The sequence below is a fragment of the Agelaius phoeniceus genome, chromosome 2, assembly GCF_051311805.1.
Source record: "Agelaius phoeniceus isolate bAgePho1 chromosome 2, bAgePho1.hap1, whole genome shotgun sequence".
Classification (NCBI taxonomy): Eukaryota; Metazoa; Chordata; class Aves; order Passeriformes; family Icteridae; genus Agelaius; species Agelaius phoeniceus.
Genome location: NC_135266.1, coordinates 82,055,114 through 82,081,368, shown reverse-complemented (window position 1 = coordinate 82,081,368; position 26,255 = coordinate 82,055,114). Strand labels below are relative to the sequence as shown.

Sequence of the window (26,255 nt, the reverse complement as noted above, 5' to 3'; positions counted from 1 at the left end):
GAGGCTCAGGGGTGACCTTATCACTCTCTACAACTGCCTGAAGGGAGGCTGCAGCCAGGTGGGGATCAGCCTCTTCTACTAGGCTACCAAGAAGAGAACAAGAGGACATAACCTCAAGCTGTGCCTGGGGAGGTTCAGTGAGGACATTAAAAAAGTTTCTTTACAGAAAGGGTGATTAGACACTGGAATGGGCCCAAGGAGGTGGTGCAGTCACCATCCTTGGAGGTGTTAAAAAGGACTGGATATGACACTTGGTGTCATGGTCTTGTTGATGTGCTGGTGTTTGATCGTAGGTTGGACTCGATGACCTCAGAGGTCTTTTCCAACCAATTTGATTCTGTGGTTCTGTGAAACACGGGGCAGCAGGATGTCGCAGGGGTCTGGCAGAGGGGAGGCGGGCAGCCCGGAGCGGCCGCCAGAGCTCAGGCACAGCTCACCCCGCGGCCGCCCAGCGGGCCGGGCGTGCCGGCGGGAGTGCCCTACCCCGGGCGGGGCGGGGAGAGCAGAGCGGGGCCTTCCCGGCCGGGCTCAGGCGGGGGCACTGCGGGCGGTGAGGCGGCCGGGCCGGCAGCCATGTGGACGTCGCTCGGTGCCCGCTCGGAGTCGGCCGGCCCCAGGGCAGCCAGCTGCCGCCTCTGGGCTGTCGTCCTGGGAGCGGCGGCGGGCTTCTTCCTCCTCGGGTTCCTCATCGGTACAGTGCAGACTAACCCTCCTTCGCACCGGGGGCTCGTCCAGCCGGGGACGTGGCTCGGAGCCGGGGTGGGGGAGGAGCGGGCGGGTTTGCAGCGCCCCGGGGTTTGTGCCAAGGGTGGCCGAGGTGAGTCCGTGCTCAGCCGGGCGATGCCAGCCTCCCTTCACAGCGGGCAGGTGCAGTCCCTGAGCCTCTCCGGGATGTCCAGCTCCGCCGCAGGAGAAGGGTTTTTGTGTCTTTGGCTTGTTTTTCTGTTTACTTTTTGTTCAAGTAAATAGGAGTAAAATAGTGCTGTGGGCAAGAAAAAGGGGCGCTGGGTTTGTGAGGAGGGGACAAAAGACGTACCCCTCGACCCTGCTGCTTTGAAACAGCGCCGGCTTCAGCCAGAGAGGCAGGAAGGTAAACATGGGGCTGGAGGGGCACGGACAGGAAGGGAAAAATAGTTTCTCAGTGTCTCACCTGCTCCTCGTCCCAAGCAGGCAGGACTGAGGGTTGCTGCTGCAAGAGATTCCCCATCCCTACCTTCCTTTTGGTTCACATATGAATCATGATGAGCTTACAAAAAAGAAAGAAAACAAAGGAGCCACTTGTATTTTGCAATGCCATTTGGTATGTACTTGGGATTGCTGCCATTGGGAAGCCCCGACTGAATTCCTCTCTCATGTGGAGCCTTTCACTGTGCCAGTAACCAGTGCCTTACTGGTGCCAACGTGTTACCCTCTTGAACCCACTGGTTCTGTCATTCACAGTACCCATGTGGCTGCTGCTGCACATGCACTGAATGTGTCCAGTCTGACTAAAACAGATGTCAGGAACACTTCTCTTTCTAGCCAGCTGTTCCTCTCATCACTTACTCTGGTAGTGCTTGCTCAGAAAGGGAAGGATTCCAGAAAGAAGCCAGACAGACCAGAGAGTGAGAAAGGAGTTACAAGACATCTGTTCCTTACTGTTCCTTACAAAGTGGGCCTGTGTTTCTGTGCATTTTTTGTAAAGCTGCTGCCTTATTATTGAGGTAACTATATGACTGACATTCTGGTGCTCAAGGATGATAGATAAGTCTCCTTAGCATCTACAGGAAAATAACTGATGAATAAATGTAAGATAGTATTTTATATCACTCAACATCTACCTAGACAAATAAGTTCTCTTACCATTTGTGGGACTAACACTGCCATCACTTTTTAGTCTGCATTAGGTTGTAGCTGCTTGTATGCGCTGAAATGAAAACAGTTCTGCAATGTAAAACAGTGAAAATCTTGTGGTGACACCAAAGAGAAGTGGTGTGTGTCATGGGAATATTGCTCTGATGTTTTTACTTTGGTATTTTCATGTGTTGTACAGGCTGGTTTGCAAAACCTACAGATAAGAAGACATCTCTGAGTACTCATGAGGACATGAGGACAGCATTTATGGCTGAAATGAAAGCGGAAAACATCAAGCAGTTTCTTTAGTAAGCAGTGTGTAGACTAATCAGTTCAGACAAGAAAAAAAAAATCAAGTGGGAGCCAGCCCAGTGATCACAGAATCATAGAATTGGTTGGAAGGGACATTAAAGCTCCTCTGGTTCTAAACACCTTCCACTAGACCAGGTTGCTCAGAGCTCTATCCGACCTGGCCTTGAGCACTTCCAGGGATGAGGCATCCACAGCTTCTCTGGGCAACCTGTGTCAGTGCCTCATCACCCTCACAGTAAAGAATTACTCCCTAATATCCAATCTAAAGCTGACCTCTTTCAGTTTAAAGCCATTATCCTTTCTTACGTCACAACATGCCCTTGAAAAAGGTCCTTCTCCAGCCTTCTTGTAAGCCCCCTTCAGATACTGGAAAATGCAATGGGGTCTCAGAGCCTTCTCCAGGCTGCATGGCCCCAAGTCTCTCAGCCTTTCTTCTCAGGAGAGATGCTCCAGCCCTCTGATCATTTTCATGGCCTCCTCTGGGACTTGTTCCATCAAGTCCTTGTCCTTCTTGTGTTGCATCTCAGAGCTGAGCACAGCACTGCAGCTGGGGTCTCATGAAGCAGAGTAGAGGGACAGAATCACCTCTCTGACTTGTTGGTCATGCTTAAAACAATTCAAAACAATGGAACATTACAGTATCAGTATTTTAAAGTTATTAAAATTTAATCTGTGTAATAACTATTTCTGTTTTAGTAACTTAGAAGCTTTAACTGCAAGTACTTGCACCTGATTTGTTTCAGAGATCTTGTAAATGGATTATTTTTCTCTTTAGAGAGTGTAGTATTTGTTAAAATCTTATATTTATTCCAGTCAGTAATAGGCCACAAGTCATAGTTTATTGATAGGAATTTACTTTCAGTGTAAAGAATAGCATAGCTATTGTAGGAATAATCAACAAATTTGGATTTGCCTCATACTCCCAGTCTAATTACATAGCATGGAGTTGTGCAAAACTAAATTACTAAAACACTACTTTCAGTTTATAGGACTGTAGCAATCCCACTGCTTCCATTTTAGGTGTATTTGCCATGAACAAATAATTGCAGATAAATTAGCTCAAAAGTATGGTCTCTACTATGTACCAGTCATATACTGTACTATAACATACCCATTCAAAACCAAAGATTTAGGAGTTTTTAGAGTCTTAACCTGTGTTTTGGCTTTTGCAAAGTCAGCTGTTGTTAAACAGCTCTGTGAAAGGACTTTCCTGCCCTTTAAACTCCCTGTCTCTATGTAAGCAGAAAGCGTTGTACCTCATTTACTGTCAAGTGGCCAGTCCTGCAGTGAAATACAGCAGATTCTTAGTCACTGCTCAGAACTACCAGTACAGGCAGACAGATGAGAATAGAAAATGAAGAAAACCACAATGTTTAGTTAAATGGGAGTGTAATACAGGAAAGTATTATTGCATAAATCAACTTTTAGTGAAAATGTGATACTGAAACACTTGTGACTCCTTTAGAAAACAACCCTTCTCACTCACAATTGCATGTAAGTGTGCTCTTGGTTCAGTATATGTCATCCAGAAGATGATACTGTCACTATAACAGTGACTTTTAGTACAGTATTAAGATTTTGGCATGATCAGAGGAACATGGTTTTATCCAGCAGCATTTGGCTGCTAAGGATTTTGTCTAGTTTGGAGAAAAGGAGGTTGAGGGGCAGCCCCATTGCTCCCTACAGCTTCCTAAGGAGGAGACGTGGCAAAAGAGGTGAGCATATTTTCTCCCTAGTATCCAGTGATAAGATGCATAGGAATAGTTCAAAGCTGCACCAGAGAAAGTTCAGACTGGACATGAGGAAGAATTTTTTTACCAAGAGGATGTTCAGACTTGAAACAGACATTCTAGAGCAGTCGTCAGTGACACAAGCTTGTCAGTCTTCAAGTGACATTTGGACAATGCCCTTAATAACTTGCCCTTTAACATGCTTGGTCAGCCCTGAATTGGTCAGGCAGTGGGGCTAGATGATTGTTGTAGATCCCTTACAAGCAAACCTATTTCTATTTCTATTTCTTTCTATTCTATATGTATAGTTCTTTCAAAGTAGATTTCTTTGATGGCTTTGGTCTTATTTGAACTCCAGAATTTAAGTTTTTCCTAATCTCACACCCCTTCATAATCAATGATACGATTTCCTTCATTAACACCAGCTGGTGCCACACATGTTTCTTTGGCATGTTAGTGGCATGGTCATATGATAGAATGAGGACATCATGATGACAGCCTCATTCAACTGAGGGTTTTTTCAGCTGGCTTCACAACTGGACTTTCACAATGGTCTGGACTGGACAATTTTTTTTTTCCCAGACAATGGGCTGTTCATTATTTATGCTCTCTTTCACTGTTTGTTATTCATGCTGGCATGACTTTTAAGTCACAAACTATTGAGTTTTTCTGTTTCTTGTTTATACAGTACTCAAAACTCACTCTCTTTTACTTGCCAACAAGACACACTAGGAGTGAACTTTTAGATAAACCAGTATTTGTGCCAAAATTAATTAAAATTGTGTTATTCAAGGAGAACATCTAATTAATTACAAGTAAGGACCAGAGAAATTATGCAAGTTTCTAAATTGAATACACAAAAATGCTTGTACTCAGTTCTTTGTCACTTCACAATGATAGGGTCTTACTGTGCATAGGAGTGCATGGTCTTACTGTAGCTTAGAAGACAAGGAGTAAAGAAAGGACAAGACCCCAGAGCTGGTGTCATCACACCATTCTTGCCAAACCATGCTGCAAGCAAGATCTAAATACCTATGCTAAATCAGGACAGCCTGAAACCCTTCATCACAGTTTATGTGTACAACATAACAGTACATAGATGCAGAGAAGTCTTGGTCCTAATTTAGCCTGAGTATATCTGATTATCCCTATGAGGTTGATTTCCAGCTAGGCTAAGAGGAGTTCTGATTATGACCTTCATTGCCTGACCCTGCTTATTTCTCCCTTTTCTCTAGCAATTTTACACGGCTTCCTCACCTAGCAGGAACAAAGGAAAATATGCACCTGGCACAGCAAGTCCAAGCTGAGTGGAAGAAATTTGGTTTGGATTCGGTTCAGTTGGTTCATTATGATGTCTTACTGTCTTACCCTGATGACACTAAGCCCAACTACATCTCAATAATTGATGAGCATGGCAATGAGGTACATAGACAACCAGTTTTTCCAACCAGGGAACAAAATCACTTTCATACACCTGGGAAGGCTGTGAGGGAAAACTGTCCTCTGTTCACTTAATGGTATTGGGCCTGGTACAAAGCTCATGGAAATCAGGGATTCCTTTATTTGCTTTTATATTTTGCATCTTCATTTCATAATAAGTGAATTTCATGTGTTACGAATACTAATATTTCCCCTGATTCATACAGCATCCTGACATATGGATTAAAAAACAATTAGGTAAGAGAATTACTTGATGTTAGTCAATTGTTTGAAAATTACTGTATTATTTAAAACGAGGAAAGAAACCCTGCTCAGCACCATTCTTTGCATTGATTCATTATACAGTACCAATGATTCAGCTAAATTCAGTTTCTAGAATATTAGAATTTAGGTCTCAAGATGTGGTATCACAAAGGGAATGTGTTCATTACATACTGGCTGAAGTGCACATTGAAGCTTCAGGAATGAACAGAATGCAATCATTTTTACCACTGTGATCTAACCTGTTCTTATCTGCTGTACCCAGACCACTTCAGGGAACCCTGTATTCATTTATGCAGGATTCTCTGAAGAGTGGAGATGGGATTTGTAAGTTCTCACCTTGAGTATGCCTACTGAAAAGGATGCCCAGTGCCTGCTAAAATTTTGGCCACTTAGGTAGAATTCTCAAACCAGAGTCCTTTAGATCGCAAATGCTTGTGAAATGTTCTTGTGAATAGAAAGTATTCCTTTTTCATATTGCCTTGTTTATCTTATTCCTTTTCTCTTTTCCTATTAGGTTTTCAACACATCATTGTCTGAGCCTCCTCCTCCAGGATATGAGGCTGTTAGAGATGTGGTGCCACCCTACAATGCATTTTCAGCCCAAGGAGTGCCTGAGGTAAGACAGTAGAATGCTACATAGTAAAAGAAAACAAGGTAGGAAAAGAAGCAGAGACAGAAATAGAAATAATAGAAATGGAAAAGGTGGAATACCACAGTGTACTGTAGCATAGCAGAGAATATCAGAGAGCAATATAGAATAATTTGAAATTCCTTAGGCTTTAGTTCAAAACCCTCCTTATCACTAGTAGGAAAGGTGACCTAGCTCCGATGTTCTTGGGATTATTGTGATGGAGCAGCATTCAAATTGAACAGTCATATATATGTTTAATATTTTCCTCTAGTTTGAGTCAGAGCTGGATTTTTTTTTCTTTTCCTTAAAAACTGTGGTAATAAATCTTTATTATCAGCTGCTGCTGTAAACCACCCCAGACATTTCTGTAACTCTGCGCTGTTGTTTCCCATCTTGGTGAACAAATAGACTGTTGTATTTACCTGGCCAAATGAACAATCTCACTTTTCAAAATGCTACTTGTCCAAGTCTCACACTGACAGGTATAGCTGCACAGTGTTGAGTATGCTTGAAAAGCTTTTACTGACATTTCTAGCTGGAGATAAAGATGTTGCTGTGATCTGAATTTTACACTAATCCTTCCTGTCTTGTTACACAGATGGTATCAGCTGATGGGCTTTCTTTGATAAAGCTGGCTTGTGTAGCAGGAGTTTTCTGTTCTATGAGCATTAGGGGTTTCAATTAGTAGTTTGTAAGATTAGAATTTCTTGGTGTTGTTCTCAATATCTTTCCTTACTATATGTAGAATAATTTAGGTTGACAGAACCCTGGTCCAGGCTCTGCTTTAAAGTTCCATCTAGAAAGATGCTAATGCTTCTACTTACACAGCTCAGTATTATATCAGTCAAGTACTTTGTGATGTTTGTTAATAAGCTGTTCAAATCCAGAAAACAAAAGGAATACTGTGTTTATTTGCCTCCGACACTCAAAGAAAGCTGGAGAACCAGGCAAATAATCTGTACCCTAGGACATAAGAGCTTTGAGTGTTCCAAGAATTGAAGTGGGAATTTTGGAACATAGTGTAAGATAAAATTAATGGGTTTTTGACTTTTTATCCTGGCATATCACCCAAGAAAGATAGAATAACATCACTGCTTTGTTTGGTTTGATGAGATGTGAGAAATGATGAAAGGTTTAAAAAGCTTCATCTTCCTTCTTTAGGAAATTGTTTTATTTTAATTAAATATAAAAACTTTGTTTCCAATAAAAACAATACCTAAAGACAACATTGTAATTTCAAAATCTGATGCTTATTTTCACCTTATTACATAACAGTTTCACAAGACCTCCAGATACTTATCTATTGCTTTTAGCAGTAGCATTCTCCAGCAAGCTATTTTCTGCATCTGTCCTGCAAAAAGCACAGGAAGGGAGCATGTATGAGTCTCCTCAGTGGGAATACTTAGTGGGACCAAAGCTCTTCTGAGTTCTTGCTGGCCAAGAATTTTATGTAAAAGCCATTATTATCTTACTAGATCACAAACTCCTTTCAACATGCTCTTTGACATTATTGTTTCAAATCCTGCCTCTTTCTCTCAGGGTGAGTTGGTGTATGTGAATTATGGCCGCACCGAGGACTTCTTTACATTAGAACGTGACATGGGGATTAGCTGTACAGGAAAGATTGTTATTGCCAGATATGGGAAGATCTTCAGAGGAAATAAGGTAATCCCTGTGCATAAAAGCATTGCTGCCCTTCTCAGTGTTACTCCCACTTCAACTGTTCTGCCCTTCAGTGCTTTCAGGAGACTGAAACAGTTCCCTAAGGTGTTCTGGAGATTTTAGAGTAACGGAGTTTCCATAGACCTTTGTTCAAAGATGATTATTTAGTATTTCTAGGATAAAAGTAAATCAGTTGGAAAATGTTCCATATTTTAATATACATTTGCATTCTATAAATTGTTCCAAAATATCAGTGTCATGCACTCTAATTCTGAACTAGATTGTTCTTCCCTCTTGGTTCAGTTGTTCTTTACCATGTGTATATTGTGTTTCTTTTTAATGGTTTCTGTACACCAGAGAGAGTCTATAGCTATATGAAAGTTATTTCAAATTCTGTATTTGGTTATTCAATGTCTCCGTCATATAAATTTAGTTTTAAACTACAGTTTTCACAGATTTCCATGACCTAACAGGAAAGGACATAATCTTGTACATACTTCAGGCATACTCTTAAGTTATTTTCTCAAAAGAGATGCAAGAAGACAGTCTATTTTAAGAGTGTTCCGCTCTTGTTCAACAACTATTTTGACCCTAATTTGAGCAGGACTGTAATTTGTATTTGTCAGTTACCTAAGGGTGTCAAGCACTGAATTCACTGGATGCCAGTTTTTATTATACGCTGTTGATTAATCTTGTGTGAAGCTTTTAAATAGATAACTCACTGGTTTACATACATATAATTTTCACCAGTGAGAAATGGTATATAACTCATATTCTGGGTCAGATAATATTTTCACTAAATTGTTTACCACTCCTCAAGATACTATCTGAATGGAAAAGACTTAAAAATTGAAGAAAGTATTACTGTGTGTGAATCTTTCCTTAAAATGAAACACAAATATCTTAGAGTTACTAATATCTAGAGAGGCAGTTTTCCACAGTTTTCCTGTGGTTTGGAAATTATATGCCCTCCCCTCATTTACACAAAGGAATATCCTTAGTCTTACAGTATTATTTCTAATGACTGCTTATATACTGAAGAATTTGGTAGCCTATATAAAATCTGGAGAACTGTACTGAAACTTTTTAAACTTCCTAATGGTATGCAAAAATAGGGTAGAGGATGAAGGGAAGTACTGTATTTCCTAAAAAAAAAAAAAGAAATGGAAAAAAAAGCTATGATATTTCTGAGTTAAAATGCCCAAATTTGAAACTGTTGAGGATTAGTTGTCACTCTGTCACTATCCATCACTGTCATATCTAGTAGCAAACCAGATTGGGATGTCAGAATGATATATATTATGCAATAATAAAGTCACACAAGAAGACTTTTAAAACAGCATGCAGGTCAGTCCTTCTGCCGTAATGAGCCTAAAATGTGGGCTCCCTGGAGTTAGTGTTGTTCACAGCCAAAGGCAGTTTCAAGCTCTCCAATTATAATTTTCCTGTATAGACCAGACCCTGAGATCCATTCAGAGATCATTTAGGTAAATAAGGTAAGTACAGGACTACCTGAAAGATACTGTTGCATTAATGTGATACAGTATTTTCTGTTCATGCTGTGTACATTTCAATAGTCAGCTGATAGTATTGATCTGGAGGACAGAATGCAAACTCAGGTTATGTAGCAGTACTGTGGAGGATGTTTTCCATGTTGCTGGTGTTATCTGCTAACTAAAAGTAAAAGCAAGAGCAAACTTTTTACTTTCATATGAAACCTGATATCTGTATATATATGTTTCAGAAAATTATGAGACAGTTATGGGCCCTTGACTTATCCCAAGCACTGTAAAAGATCCTGAGGAAAAATCACTGTAATTTATACTTTGTTTTGCCCCTTGAACTCTGGAGTCAAGCTATAAAGGACTGGATAGGGACTGGAGTTGTGCTTTACAGGTGAAGAATGCTGAATTGGCAGGTGCCAAGGGAATTATTCTGTACTCTGATCCTGCTGACTACTGTGCACCTGGAGTAGATCCTTATCCAAATGGCTGGAACCTTCCAGGTGGAGGAGCCCAGCGTGGGAATGTATTAAACCTGAATGGAGCAGGGGATCCTCTGACTCCAGGTTATCCTGCAAAAGGTGAGTGACTCTAGAGAAGGCATTCTCTGAGGGTCTGGTACCGAGAAAGGGCAGAGGATGTTTTCTCCCTTATAACAGCACACTTTCTTTCTTAGTCTTTGTTGCTAAAAGGCAGCTTTGGGTTTCACTGCAGTAGGCCACTTCTGTAAATGGCACATGAGAGAAAGTGAGAGGATATTAGGGGAGCCCTAGAGTACTGATCTGTATTAATCATCTTCACCCTAGGCTTCTTCAGCTGCTTGAATTGTGCCTGTTTCATTTAGCAGCTAAACCAGATCATTTTCATGGAAACTCATTAAGGACTATTTATGCCAGCACTTGGGCCAGCATATCTGAGAGAGGCAATCACCTCAAGAAAGGTAGTCCCTAAGAGATGGGCAGTGTTGTCTCTAGGCAGCAGAACTTGAGCTAGAAGGGGATACATGTTTAAAACAGCAGCATGGCAGAGCAGACCATGAAGAAAATTTCTGGTTCCTCATGCCTAGAGTCAGTGATCACACAGATGAATCCCTCTCTCCCTCAATCACAAAGGGTTCCCGTGAATATTGTATTAAGGAGGAAACTATTCTGTATATGCTTTTGTCCATGAAGATTAAGATTTGCAAAAAAAATATTTATATTTGAGCTTTGTCAGAACAAAACCTAGATATTTTTTTTGTACACATAAGCAACAATCCAGAATATTCAGTAGTCCAGTGTATAAGATCTTATCTGCATCTCTTTATCAACTGGAAGAGTTTTTTATTTCCCAGCTGTATGTTCCAAGCATGACACTGTGGGCTCCTTCTTTGCTGTTATTCCTCATGTGTGGCTTAGTCTGAACTTCTTTCCCATGAAGAAGAAATATTTCTATGTAAAAGTATTTCAACTCAAAAAAAAGTTCAAAAAAAAAAAAGAACAAATAATTTAAAAATTTCCAGCCATCTTCATATGCATGCCTGCAGACACTATGGGAGAACCTTGATTAGTGTCTCTGAAAGTATGTTGGTAAAGCACAAAGAATGAAATTATTGGGAATATGTCAGCTCAGCTTCTGGGAAAGTGAAATGATTATTCCTGACTCCAGTGTTAAGACTGTGCTAAGAATTGTACAGCTTCCTTCTGAGACTTGTAAATATGAAAATATCTGTCTTTTGCTTTCAGAATACATGTACCGATTAAACAAAACCAGTGGTGTAGGTCTTCCAAAAATTCCAGTTCATCCTATTGGCTATCATGATGCAGAGTCATTACTGCGGTAAGTGCATGGGAGACATGAGGTATTTTAAGCAGATTGTTTTTTGGAAGTTAGGAGAGCATTTGAAAAGAGAGTAAAATGACTTTTGCACTCTGCTTCTGCTGTAGCTGTTGAAATAATATGTTTGTTTCTTATTAGGATGTCTGTAGGAGGTAAGTGTGGTATGTGTTGTTATATATGAGGTATGTGCAGAGTTATCTGGAAATGATCATTTGTAATATGGACTAATATGTCTCCAAGTTTTCTTTTCTTTTAAACTTTATCGTTATCTCTGTTATCAGGATAACTGCTCATAATGATAAAAGTATCGATTAAAAAACCTCTTTTATCCACTGCCAACTAGTAGTGATGGAGCAGATTACTATGTATAAATTTGATGTAGCCAGACATTTCTGTTCAATAAGTATTAAATAATACTAGAACTTGGTTTTAATAATTATGAATGAAACCCAAATCCTATAAAAATACTGGGTCCTTGTTTTCACTTTTGTCTTGAGAAGTCATAGCATCTTGTTATTTCTGCTATCATATCTTTTATATAAACAATTTACTCAGGGCCCGAACACATGTTGAAGTTGTTCTGTGGACTGAAGTATGTATTTACAGTAAAAGACATGCTTTCATTTACAATAAATGTATTTTGCTTCCCAAGAACCAGAACATTCAGCATACTTTCTTTGTATCTCAGAAGTTCATGTCAAAAATAAAAGTCCTTCAAGGGAATAAGTCAGAGTGATTGTGATCCACTGAATTACTGCATTTCCAGTTGTGTTAACCAGAAAAGCATGGCACTTCTGACAATGGAACAAGAATGGGTGACTTGGACTGATCATATTTCTCTAATTTAGCCATCTTTGACACGCATCAACTGCCTATGCTACAAGACTAAACAGTGTGCAGGTACAGGCACCATAAAACTACTGCCTGTGCTGTTAAGTTAAGGAATGGCCCAAATTGCTCTTTGCACATTCAAATGCAAATGTAGTTGAAGGTAGGAGAATGTTCCAGGGACCATTTACAAGAGGCTGTTTATATGCAAAGACTTTTGGCCAACACTTTCTTCCAGGATAGCTGTAGGCCATTCCAAGCTGGTCTCTATGCTGAGGATTATTGTTCTATGTTAATTTACTAGTATTAGTGTAGCTGTAGCTAAAAGTCCAGATTATTCTCCTGCCAAAGCTTGTAGTATAAATTGTCTAAAACAATGACCAACTCTGGCTTACATGCATATGGGACCTAGCATAGTGTGGTTTCTGGGTCCTCATTTGTATGGTGCTGTTGTAAGAGCTCTGTAACTGATAATGATTTTTTTTTTCCATAACAGTAATATGGGAGGACATGGGCCACCTCATAGTAGCTGGAAGGGAAATTTGAATGTATCTTACAACGTTGGTCCTGGATTTACAGAAGATTATTCTTCAAGGTCAGTTTTGTTTCCTAAGGAGAGTGTTCTTGGAATCAGGGAAAAAAACAGGTAGAGCAGTAGAGTTTGACCATAGGGTAGCTGGGTTTATTTACATCATTCCTTTGATTCTGGCTATTTCCTTGGCTGAACATGCTCAGTGCAAAGCATCAGTACATTATGTCTTGATTGGATGGACATGACTACCTTGCTTTAGTTTCCAGCTAGTCTTGAACCAGTTTCATTTGAAAAGCATCTAGTCTTTGATAAACTATTTGTTGAGAGGTTTTGGGGGTTTTTTTTTTGGTGTTTTTTGGGGGTTTTTTTGAGTACTTTTGTTTCCTTTTAAGTTCATGTGAGTCCAGCTTTTGGTCTTACTTTTTACTTATATAAAGCAGTATTAAACTGCTTCTTATAAGCAGTTTTTCTACTCAGCTTTTCCAGAAAAAGAGAACCTTAAACTCTGATGTCAATTTTATTGCTTCAGATTGCTTTTAACTGAATTAGTAATTACAGTTTTGGACTTAAGTCTATGCGTTTTAATGTTGTCTGGGTACAATGTACTTACCTCATATGAACTGTTTAACTTGGGGCTGAGTTGTTGCACCTTCAGCTGTGGTACAGATAAAGAACTCTTGATGTTGTAGAAAAAAAATCTCTTGATGCAACTCAAGTTGTCTTGTTTTCTGCTGCCTGAGATGCTGCAGTAATATGGACTGTGCTGGAATGTTCTTGTTTTGGCTTGGGTAGAGTTAATTTTCTTCACAGTGGCTGGTATGAGGCTGTTTTTCATTTCTCATGAACACAGGGTTGATAATATAGAAATGTTTTTGTTATTGCTGAGCAGGGCTCACACAGAGCCAAGGCCTTTTCTGCTCTTTGTGCTGCCACACTGGTGAGAGAGTGGGGGGTACATGGGAGGCTGGGAGGAGGCACAGCCAGGACAGGTGACCCCAGCTGACCAAAGAGATATTCCAGACCATGTGGCATCATGCTCAGTACATAAAGGGGGGGATGAAGGAGGAAGGGGGAGACGTCTGGAGTGATGGTGTTTGTTTTCCTAAGTCACCATTACTTATGATAGGGCTCTGCTCTCTTGGAGATGGTTGAACAGTTTTGCTCTGCATGTTTCCATGGATTTTGCTTTGTGTATAAAATCTTTTTTATCTCAGCCCATGAGTTTTCTACCTTTTACCCTATAGATTCTCTCGCTGCTAGTGGGAGAGTGAGTGAGTGAGTGGCTGTGTGGGGCATGGCTGCTGGCTGGGGCATGGTTGCTGGCTGGGATTAAACTGTGACATGGAGTCAGTTCTGATTTGTACCAAACTGCAGAACATTAGAACTATTTACCTTTTAAACATTAGATGCTTTCCATTTTTCTTTCAATATTTCAAATTAAAAAACTAGCTGCTGGCTATCTGTATAAATCTTATTGACATCAGAAATATTACATAGCTGTAAAGGGATAAATGCTGTTCTCATTTGTGCAAGTATGAATGCAGAAAAAAATACACTGTAATATTTTCAGATTTACTTTGCTTTCATAGGAGATAAATTTGATCAAAATGCTTTCTTTGTCATTTATATTGTACACTTTTGAAAGGTGAAGGTGTCAAGATGTTTGGTTATCTAATCTGGTGGATTTTCTCTTTGTGTTTTCTTCCTAATACACAAGAAAGGTGAAAATGCACATTCATAGCAACAATGAAGTAAGAAGGATTTACAATGTAATCGGTACCATCAGAGGCACAGTGGAACCAGGTAAAATCATTTGCCTTCAGCATAATCTGAGAGCAGTGACCTCTACATGTACTTCATGGTTACACGGGGGAGATGAGGAATATACTTTTCTCTGAAATATTGTATTGCATTATCTTTGAAATGGTGTTTGCACTGGCTTTCATATGGTTCAGGGTTTGTCAGCACTTCCACTTTAAATGCTGATTTTCAAGAGAGAGTCATAACCAGGATGGAAATATTTGTCTTCAGGCAAGTAGCTGCGATTGAAAGAATATTTTGAAGTGGATACTCTCCCCTAAGAAACATGGGAATGGATTTTGCGTTCCATTGGAAGACACTATATCCACCATTATTGACTTTTTGTCTATCTTACAGTCTCTTGTAACCAGTGTGGTTTTATAACCTAAAAAAACCAGATATATAGACATTCCTAGAATGATGATAACATCATTTATCTTCTGACTGCAGCACTTTCCTTTTGCCTAAAACACAACTGTTAACCATATTATAGTAGCACAGAGACCTAGTCTGAATTTTATCTCAGTAATCATATCTCTGTCATGATTTAGACAACTCTTTTTGTGATTGATTATATATATCCAGAGAAATACTGCATTCAGCACATGAATTCACAATGTTGTGAATTTCTGTGCTGTACAGATAAAACTAGTGGATGAGCTTCACCATGAAGTACACTATTGTGAAGTATGGAAAAATGCTTCTATCTTTAGAGGAAACCTGTAATATATTCAATAATAGAACTAACAGCGTGGAGTTTGAAGTTTTAAGTCTTGTGGTATCCAGTTACTGTGTTTGACAAATTCTTCAACACTGACTGGAAATACAGAAAAGTGTCTTCAGAAATTTAAAACACTTTTTTCCTTTCTATCATGTATATTATAAACTATTAATCTCTATTGCTTGATACGTACCTGGAAAATTAGAAATTACTTCAAGTTAATGTCTCTATCTCAGGGAAAAAAATATTCCTAAGTAAACCTCCAAAATTAATTTCTCCAGACAGATATGTCATCCTGGGAGGCCACCGTGACTCATGGGTGTTTGGTGGCATTGATCCTCTGAGTGGGGCAGCTGTGGTTCATGAAATTGTGAGGAGCTTTGGAAAACTGAAAAACGAAGGTAATGTAATAAAAGAATAAAGCACATCAAAGTAGCTACTCTCAGCAGTGCCCATTGATTTCTGTGAGATTTAAACATATGCTTGAAATTAAAAACGTGTATCTCTGATGCAAGAGATGTTGATTCAAGATGTTTATCCAAGACTGATGTCTTGAATAAGCATGCTGTTGTGCACCATGGTGTATGTGAAGCACTTCTGCTCAAGAGAAAGTACACCTAGAGGGAAACAAAACAAAATGGGGGATGCTGAAATAAACACAACATTTAGGTACAATTGACTATTCTGTATTTGAGGTAGGTCAGACTGGATATGTCAGTGGTGTTATAATACTGACACAGTGGTGAACTCATAAAGGCTTCTTCAGGGCCACACTGAGAGCCTTCTCAGCACTTGACTGTGGCCTGGAGGCATATTCAAAAATAAGTGAAGGATGTCAGTGTAATGCTGAGAATGAGCTGTGCAAGCATAGTAGGAGGTAATGGTTAAAAATACCTCATGCCTACTTGCATTAGAATAGGAACAAATGTCAGCTGCACCAGGTTTCTGTTGCTGTCAGAGCAAATCCTGTCTCCCTATCTGACATCCCATGGAGAGAAGCTGTGACATAAATACTGTGCTGGAGAAGTGTTCTTTGCCTGCCTATTACACATAAAACCTATTGACATTTAGTTTTATTTCCGTTTCTTCCCAGTAACTGAATATCAGGGGAAGCTGCCTCTGAAATGCAAATGGGGAAAAAAAATTAAGTTAAAAAAAAGGGAGTAAAAGATGAAAAGGTTCCAGTAGCTTCAAAGGAAACTTTGGGCTGAGGTACAGCGTCAGGGTGATAGAGCCTGTTCTATTTGGCCTGCTTTTAAATTGAATGGAGGACTTCAAGTGAAAGATTTTTCTTTTGAAGGTGATCTGTCAAAGTTACAGGGAATCTCTTAGGTTTTGAAATCTGGCATTTGAAAGACAGGTCAAAGAAGTTCTATAATAGATATGAAAATATGTCATCTTTCTGTCAGTGTAGACTGATATACAACATATACTAGGCTGAACAGAGCAAGAGGATTAGAAAAGCCTTCTTTCAAGAATTTGTGCACAGCACATTATTTTTCCTTAATCAGAGTTTTAGATTCTAGAAAATTTTCTTGCATTTAAAGGTGAGAGACGAAATACATTATTTTGCCCAATATTGAAGTAGAGGACAGATTGCTACAATAGCAAATCATTATTAGATAAGGTTACTGAAGTTGGTGTTAAAGTTCCTTATGGATATCTCTTTCCCCACAGATCATGGTAAAAGATCAGCCCCCTAAAAATGCCATGTGTTTTTACATTAGTCATGTAACAAGCAGCCTTTATTATTGAAATAAATTTTCATTGTCTTTCATTTCAGGATGGAGACCAAGGAGAACAGTGATATTTGCGAGCTGGGACGCAGAGGAATTTGGCTTGTTAGGATCTACAGAGTGGGCTGAGGTAAACCAAGAGTGTTCAAAAAGAGATTTGCATGGTGGCTGCTCTTTGAGAAGTCTGCACTAGAAAGAAGCACTTCTTCCCTCCCCCCTGCCCCCTTTTCCTTACACACACAATCTCTCTCTCCCTTGAGTTTCCTTTTAAACTACCAAGAATCTCTAGCTCCTTGCACTTTATGATATCCTTTTGTGAAACTGCTGTTTCTTTTGTGAATGGGAAGATAGTTCTGAGGGACAAAAAGTTTATCAGCATTTTCTTCCCCTTTTTTTTCTTTCTTGTAGGAAAATGCCAAAGTATTGCAAGCACGGGCAGTGGCTTATATCAATGCAGATTCTTCTGTTGAAGGTACATGGATATAACTTGGGTTTTACAGGAATAGTGATGGTATGACTGGGAGGGATTTTGTCTTGGAGATCCATGAGACCTTCAATGTGATAAGTTTTGTTGTATTAATTCAGAAATCAATATGGGGAGAAACTGTGGTTTAGAATCATAAAGTATCCTTCAGATATTCATGTTTTTTCAGGGAAAAAGTCCTTTACAGTAGTGACCTAGTGTTTGGGAGGTCATAAGAGAGACAAGAAGTATTGTGCTCTGCATTCTATGGCAACTCTTTAGAGTCAGCTTCTTCCCTTATAATGTGCATATTAACCATGGGGACATAAGAGAAGCTTTTAAGACTTGCTTCAAGAGCTGGGCTCTAATTCAACCTAACCAATAAAGTGCACCAGGAAGATCATAGGAAAACTCTTCTCAGCTTGCTCCTCAAAAAGAGTGTAGCTCCCTGATCTTTTTCCTAATAAATAAATAACAGCATGAAATTTCAGCTGAGGGAACTTCCTTCTTCAAATAGTTTTTCATGTTTTTTCAGGAAACTACACACTGCGAGTGGATTGCACACCACTGATGTACAGCCTGGTTTACAGTCTGACTAAAAAGGTAATACCACTTGAAATTTTTAGCTGGTATGTTCAGTGCTCACTTACTTGATGGGGCTCTGTCTGTAAAAATACGGTGTTAGATCTTTCTTTTCTGATTGCAGTACCCCTTCTGGGTCAATAGCTAAGGAACTGGAGTTTTTCCCAGGATAGAAAAGGGGATTCCAAGCATATGCCATTAAATTCGTTACTATTTGGAATTAGGGGATTTTTCCACTCCTCCTGTGAAAGCATTCATTCTAAGAACAAAAGCATAAAATCATGCTGTGAACCAGAGGACAGAAACAAGCATATGCCTGGCTGCACAGATCAACTTCTAGAATGCCCATCGTAGTAGGAGATTCTGACTCCTTTTAGGCAGGGGAAGAAATTAGGGTGGCTACCATGTTGTTTTTGTGTGATGTGACAGGTTTGGTCAATGTGCTCAGTTTCTGTGTACCCTGTTAGTTATTCTTTGTCTCTGACCATGATGCTGTCACACATTTGTGTGGCACACAAAACTGAGAGATAGGGACCTTTCTCAGGAAATAGCCACACCATCTTGAATGTAAGATCTTGCTTTGAGAGGTGATCTTAAAGCCTGGCATTTTATTTCTATGTTTTTTTCTGTTAACTATATTAATCAGTGAACATTTAATTAGTTTTAGATGCTGATGTGATGTACATTCAACTACTGTGTATATCCTGTGAATTTACTTTATCTGCCTTTATCTGCTTTGCGTATTCAGTCATCTGATAATTTATTATCTCTTCGAAGCTGGCATTAGACTGGTGCAAAAGTAAAGGAAAAGTAGTAAATCAGTATAATAATTTTCTGGCGAGTAAAAGACAGCAAATAAAATGTAGCTCTGTTAAAAGTGGATGCCCAGATAAAGAGACTTCTGTCCCAAATTCAGGAAGGGTTGATCACCTGCAGTTCCCATGGTAACTTGTGCTAAGTGAAGGTGTTCAGAACTGTCAGGAAATCAGGTCAGCAGAGTGTCAGTTTAGACACCAAGAGCCATCATGAAAATCTTGACCTAAATACCAGTAAAAATGCTTGTGTAACTATTCCTCAAGTTCAGAAGCAAAGGCTGATGAATGCATGTAAGCACGGCTTGTTGGTAGCTGATGTCTGAAGAGAATGCTGATGAGGAAGCATGTCCCATGTGATCCCATCCATAGTTAATCTGTGGTAAAAAGTTTTCATGCTGATAGTTCTGTTCTATGGGCAATTTCCATCACAGACAAAACCCCAAATAAATTAGTTTTAATTTGATTCCTATTGTAGAGTAATTCATAGATAGAAGATAGTTAGATTAATAATAGAATATATATTAATAATCTTTAATGGATTCAAAATAATAAAACCTCAGCAGTCCACCGATATAAAGGAAAGATGAAGAAACATCCACAGTGTTAAAGCTGCTCAGTTACCTGCAAATTAGTCAGTAGTAGGACTGAACTTTAGAATGATTGTAATTTGTATACCTCTCTAGTAGCTATGATGACATAAGCACCAAGTACTGTTCTCTCTTCCCTTCTAAGGTTTCTTCTGCATCCATAAACATATTTTTTGTGAACTGAAAGAAGGTAGATACAGTTTTAAATTAAACTAAGAAGAAATTGAAATTTTCTGCCAAAGTAAAGCAAAATATTTTGGTTTGTGAGGGATTTGTCTTTTGAATATTCAAATTAAATGGCTGAAAATCTCATAAAGAAATATCATAATTTAAATATTGGCTTGAAGTGTTTTGCTTTCTTTGTTTTTTCTTCCATCTAAATTTACCTATTTTTTAGCAAATAAACTATTATTCTGGAAAATGCTATGCATTTGAAGTGTTAAAATGGAAATGCAAAAAGGTTGAGGGGCTTAAGATGTCTCACTCATAACCCTAAGCCATAGGCTTGGTGTGATGACAGGTTGTTGACTTGTTGTTTGGTAACATTTAAACATTTAACATTTAAAATTGTACCCTTTGTCTTTTTTTCTAGATACCAAGTCCTGATGAGGGGTTTGAAGGAAAATCTCTTTATGAGAGCTGGTATGAAAAAAATCCATCAAGTGAATATAAAGAGGTCCCCAGGTCAGTGACAAAAGAAAATTAATTACACACCAAACATTAAATCACAAACCCAAACTTGTAGAGAGTGGGTTTTAAAGAAATACTCATGAAAAGCTGAGTCCTGAAGAGAAATGGTGTGATTCTCAGCTGATATAAATTCCAGAGTTGTTACACTACTGTAACTGATTGCAGCTGATACACTACTGTACAACAGGTTTGTGAACCTGTCTTTGTAGATAAGCAATATATTAAACGTGTTCTTTTAGCTTATAGAGGTTTAGACAAATAAGGGTAGTATGTATAAGCCAGTGGCAATTACACAAGATGTTAACTCAACATCTTTCCCTTGGATTTTTTCCAGTCTTCTGGAAGGCTCTGAGTTTGGGTGGCTGGGGAGCACACCAGGCAGGATTTTACAACATTGTCCTACCAGGGGGTTTCCTCAGGATCTCAAAAACTGATTTTATTCCATTAAGCCATGCTTCGTGTACTACTGTGATTTCTTCTCTGAGTTGAGAGTTTGGGATAGTGGAAGTTCATTGGAAGGAGGAAGGTCACTGGTTCTTGTCAGTGATAAAAAGACAGTGGGGTACATTCTGCTCTTGAGAACTGGATATCTCTCACCCTAAAAAGGGTGACTTTGATCCTCAGAGAATGGAATTGATGAGGTACAGGTAATTCAGGGGTCAAAGGCAGTTCATGGTGTGTTGACAAAGAGCACACTGGGGAAAGACTATGGGGTGTGTAGTGACTGACTGCTGAATAAATAAATACCTGCCATGGTATACTTGGAAGCAAACTAAAATTATACCTTAAGTATTGTCACTCAAGGCATTTCCCTCTTTCTTGTTTAAAGAATAAATAAACTGGGTTCTGGCAATGACTTTGAAGCATTTTTTCAACGTCTTGGCATTGCTTCAGGCAGAGCACGTTACAGTAAAAATTGGGTAAGTCTGTGTCTTTGTAGTTTGGTCTTCCTTGTAACTGCCTGAATAACATCATGTATAAGGAGCCATTTAGACTTCCAGCTTTTTAGAATAGGACAGTTCAATCTGTCAGAGTGGTGTCTAATTCCTACAGCTTTATATGCTCCCTCAAAACAAATATGTAATAAATAAGAATGATCAACTTGTCACTTAGACAAAAGGACTTTTGCTCAGGGTAAATGGATGTGCTCAAAATTACCTATGGCTGATGAGGGCTTCTGAGTAGCTTATGGTGACTTTCGAATTATTTTTAAGACTTTATGAAGATTTGAATTCAAAATGGTTTGTGTTTTATTGAAAATATGGGTTGGGCTCTGGAGTATACTGTGAGAGAAGATGAACTGAGAGATGTTCAAGGAGCAAATTATTGACTGTGGTTGTTTCCTCTGAAAAGGAAGGAATATCCAAGGACACAAACAAATGATTATTGAATCCAAGCAAGAGAAGAAGTCAAATCTCACCCGGATTTAGCCAACTGAAAGTTATGTGTCTGTACTTAGGTACCTTCTTTGGGCTGTGTACATGGTCAGTGGAGAGAGATTCCTCCAAATGACCATTCATCTCAGCATAGGTTCATGGCTCTCTCTAAGGGAGCCATTACTGACCAGTTCTTCTACTTAGACTGTTTATAGTAGCTGCATAGGATTAGTATGACCTGAACACTTTAACTTTACCATGTCTTGAATCCCACAGCAAAGGTTTTCAAGCCACACTGAAATAGACATAGCTGAATAATGCTTCTGTTTTGGCTTGGTTTTCTTTGTTTCAGAACGTGGAAAAATACAGCAGCTATCCAGTTTACCACAGTGTCTATGAAACCTATGAAATTGTGGAACAGTTTTATGATCCCACTTTCAAGAATCATCTGACAGTAGCTCAGGTACGGGGAGGGCTGGTGTTCGAATTGGCCAACTCTGTTGTGCTTCCCTTTGACTGTAGAGATTATGCATCAGCTGTGAGCAACTATGCTCACACCATCTATAATTTGTCAAGGAATCATGAAGAGGAGCTGGCAACATACAATGTATCCTTTGGTACGTACAGTCTTTCTTCACATTCCTCCTCTGTTAATGCTAACAGTGCCTTATATTAATGGATGTCTTAGTCATGACCTGGTATTTACCTTGTGCTGTATGAACAGTAAATAAAACAAGAGCAATACCCTCCATTATTTGAAATGGGAATATTTTGTTACTAGCATGCCTGTGTGGGGACTATGCCACTGCCAAATAGAGCTAACACTTGCAGTTGCCTTGCTTTGACCTATGTATGATTCACCAATATTGACAACAATGTATCATTGTCATGTTTCCTTAAAAAAAAAATCACACTGTTTTGCAGCTTGTGTTGGACAATGCTGTGCCTGAGAAACTTTTTTTAATTAGCAACATTATAAAAGATTCAGTTTAGGATTTGTCTTCTAATGGGCAGTATCAGGTACACGTGTATGTGTGTACACACACACACACACACAAACATTGTCAGTCTTTCTCAAAACTCTGTGTGGAGGGACATAACAGTAAAATGCAGGTTGCTGGGATTTATAAAATCTCAGACCTACCCAAACAGTCTGATTCTGGTTCCATGATCCAGTTTTTGATATTTCTGTACATTCTTCAAGCAACAAATACTAAACAGTATTCACAACAATACTTACTGCTATTGTGTCTAAGAGAGGTTTGCACACAGAATTACATACTCTTTAATGTAGGAATATGGGGTCATCTTCCTTCAGTGAGACTTTTAATAATTCAGGATCATGATCACAGTGAAAGATAAAGCTTTAATTGAAGAATTTGATTTGGTAAATGACATCCTCAGAATTTGAAGTTAAATAGTTTGCTCCTGCTCCCTCCAGATGCTCTGTTTTCAGCTGTGAAGAATTTTACAGAAGTTGCTGCTAGCTTTCACGAGAGACTGCAACAAATAAATCTCAATAAGTAAGTTCAACTCTTTTTTTCTTCCTGTCAAGTACTCCATGTAGTTCTCTGAGCTCAAGAGGACTTAGTCTTCATTTGCTGCCACTTAATTGAAAAAAAGAAATAAACAAGATGTATTTGTGGTGTGCTTTATGATGAACTTTCAAGAAATTCTATGCACCACCTATGCCAAAAGGCCTAGGTTGCACTTGACTTAATTCTTAATTTATTCTCTGTAGGCCATGCCCAGAATGACAAGCCAAACTTCCTTTTGTATATACATATATGTATGTTCCATTTCTTGGGAAGAATCTAATTTAGCCATATGCTTACCCTTATGGAACACTAACTGAGAATAAAAGCCATCTTTTTAATGGCAGCAACTTTCAGATAAAGGAGCTAACAGTAATCTCTTATGCAAAAGATGACATTTATGACATATGACATGTATGTGACATTTTCAAAATGGCTTTATTGATGGATGGCCTAAATCTATGCTTTATCTCAACCAACCAGTTTCAGTTTCTGTTTACACCACTGTAAACTTGAAAAAAAAATCCTTAATGGTAGTAGAGTTAATCCAGTTTTACTGTGATATAAATTTTAACTTTTTTTTTTGATGAATGCCTTTGAAGGTCTACAAGTTACTTTGGATGTAAACCACCAAGCCCACATATATTCTGTATAACCTCATCACAGTTCTTTTGTTTACTAAGCATCAATAGTATGTGCAGGGCTATTAAAAGCACACAGACACAGATGGTCTCTGCTCTAGGGAATTTAAAATCTACCATCAGAAATACACAATTCTTAGAAGGCTTAAAAGAGGATTTTAACATCACAGAGTTCCTTTTTCTGATATGTTGTGATTTTACATAAAAACAAATGCAATTTTATTGAAGTAATTTGTGGCTGGCTGGCTTTCTGGAAAAGAGGGTCCTTAGAAAACTGTTGTACAATAGAATAAAATGGTCTAAGCATCCTCATGAAAAGGAAATAAAGGAATGAGAGAAAACATGAGAGAAAACATCCGAAACACTGTGTGTTGATGCTATCACTTGGACTTTAAAAACAGCTTTAAGAGACTTTCCATTTATGAGCCAGACTCTGTCACAGCACAGATCAGCATAATTCAGTTATGCAGGTTAGCTGATAGCATGGGCTGTCTTTTGTGGCCTACACTTCAACATCCCAGATCTACTGTCCTTTACAAACCCAGATGTGTATGCTGGGATAAGAGAAGGTCGAATACACTGCTAACATATTCAATGTATTCCTTTTTTTTTTGTTTTCCTTTAGTTTGCTTGCCATCAGATCACTAAATGATCAGCTCATGTTTCTAGAAAGGGCTTTCATCGACCCTCTTGGATTACCTGGCAGGCCATTCTATAGGTGAGAAAAGCTTACTTTTTACTTTCCTCATGGAGTACGCTATGAAAATTCCTTTAAGATTTACAAGTCTTTAAATGGAGTTACAATAATTTTATTCAACACAGCAAAAGTACATGAGACAGGAGGAATAAGATAAAAAGGGGAAATGACATTGGGGAAAACTTCAGTGTGATACACTATACAGAATGAGAAAGATTCTTGTTGGAAGCCTAAGATTCTTGTTGGAAGCCTGTTTAGATAATTTATCTTGGTTTGATTTGGCTTCTAAACAGATGTAAAAGTTTAGCCCTGGAACAATTTAAAATAATTTTAATTGTAGGAAATTCAGGAAGCTGTTCTTATTATTTGAAAGTGAAATAGTGTGAAGAACCTACAATTTGATCAATTTTAAGAGCACAGCCATGCAAGCAAATGTAGTGTGGAGGGCAGTACTGAAACAGCAGGGAAGGAATTCAGTGGTTCTCTCATCCAGGTAAAGAAGTAAATCTTACTTAAGAGGCAGTGAATCAAGTCTAGTTTTATAATGTAGCTTATGTTATTTGCTTGGACTTTAGCTACTATTGCTGCAATAATCTTATTTATTTACATCTTCAGTGTTAAGTGTTTACAGCTGGTTTATAAAACATAAAAAGTATGTTTTATTTTCCTAATGCATAATATTTTTATTTTTTCCCTCAACTTCCCTACAGACATATTATCTTTGCTCCAAGCAGCCACAACAAATATACAGGAGAATCCTTCCCAGGAATCTATGATGCCATGTTTGATATTGAAAGCAAAGCTGATCAACGTGAAGCCTGGGAAGAAGTGAAGAGGCAGATTTCCATTGCAGCCTTCACTGTGCAGGCAGCAGCAGACACACTGAAGGAAGTAGCATAAATATGAACAATACAGTCATCAGTGAAGACTAAATGTGACAGTTTGCAGAAACCTTGAAAATGGAGCATTTGAAAACACTAGGACAATTATGACAAAGAACAAAAAATAAAAAAAATCTTGGTCTTTGCAAATAATATACCCAAGTTGAATGCATTTAGTAATGTTAACTAGATAATGTACTCCATTCTGAGAGGTCAGGATTTAGATGTCTTCTGAATTGAGACTGATAATGTTTCAGGTTTTCTCCCAGCTTTGTATTGTAAGAATTGCTAACCACTGGATTTATTTTCTCAGTTTTGAATTTTTCTAGCTTGATTATTACAGTGATCTCCATAATTCTTCAGGAAAGCAGAATTCATTTCATGTTTCTATCAATTACTAATTTTGTTGTTGCCTTTTTGTTACTTACCCTGGGATTGCATAATTATACCTCAAGACAGACCTCTCAGCCCTCCTTTTCCACAAAGAGTGAGATGGACATGGAGATGGGAAAGCTGTCACATACCATGTGCACGATCTATAATAATCATAAGAAGTTTTGGGCAGGCAGCCCAGAATACTCATCCATGACATTCTTTTCACACATGCTGAACCTTGCAGCTGTTTGCAAATAAATTTAAGCAAGAAGATTTTAGTTACTTGAATAAAAACAAGGCAGTACATCTTGTCAGACATACAGTCATTTCACAAAATGTCTTTCAAGATGAAGACCCTATTGTTTTTCTTTTAACCAAAATCTACCCTTGCTATGCCTTGTCTCTGTAGAGGTGTTTTTAATATGAAGACAGAATCAAAGCAAACTCATCATGTCCTTAGTTTGAAAGGATACCAAATTATTACCATTTTTGTAGAGTCTGTATATCTGATGATCATGTGCTGCTTACCCTTATGATGGACCATGGGATGACCAAGATCAGACAGAGAAGACTCAGAAAATCAGATCCCTTCATCTGAAATTTTGCCACTGGACTTTTACTAACCTCTTATACAGCTAATATTTTGTGTGATTTCATGTGTCATGTTAGCTGAGACCTTGTCTTAAACTACTGTGCTGTGATCTGATGGTTTTCAATACTATGGCATATTGTTTTCTTTTCCATGAGGCTTCATTTAATCATAAATATTTCTGCACTTCACATTAAAATCTTTTAGACAAGTTA

General features: G+C 38.6%; 1 protein-coding gene across 2 annotated transcripts; it reads left to right on the top strand.

Annotated features, from left to right (window-relative positions):
* Positions 1–504: 504 nt before the first annotated feature.
* Positions 505–26,255, top strand: LOC129135031 (glutamate carboxypeptidase 2-like). 2 transcript variants are annotated; one of them, XM_054654885.2, is made up of 19 exons: positions 505–691; positions 2,033–2,141; positions 5,111–5,297; positions 6,094–6,195; positions 7,750–7,875; positions 9,769–9,955; positions 11,099–11,192; positions 12,517–12,615; positions 14,270–14,355; positions 15,355–15,474; positions 16,857–16,939; positions 17,218–17,281; positions 17,808–17,875; positions 19,849–19,940; positions 20,776–20,866; positions 21,675–21,939; positions 22,764–22,845; positions 24,124–24,216; positions 24,906–26,255. In XM_054654885.2, the coding sequence occupies exons 1-19, from the start codon at positions 574–576 to the stop codon at positions 25,093–25,095; spliced, it is 2,256 nt and encodes a 751-aa protein (XP_054510860.2). In that variant the 5' UTR covers positions 505–573; the 3' UTR covers positions 25,096–26,255. The 2 variants fall into 2 exon arrangements, with proteins under 2 accessions (XP_054510860.2, XP_077030119.1); XM_077174004.1 differs by lacking the exon at positions 2,033–2,141 and having other exon boundaries at positions 559–691.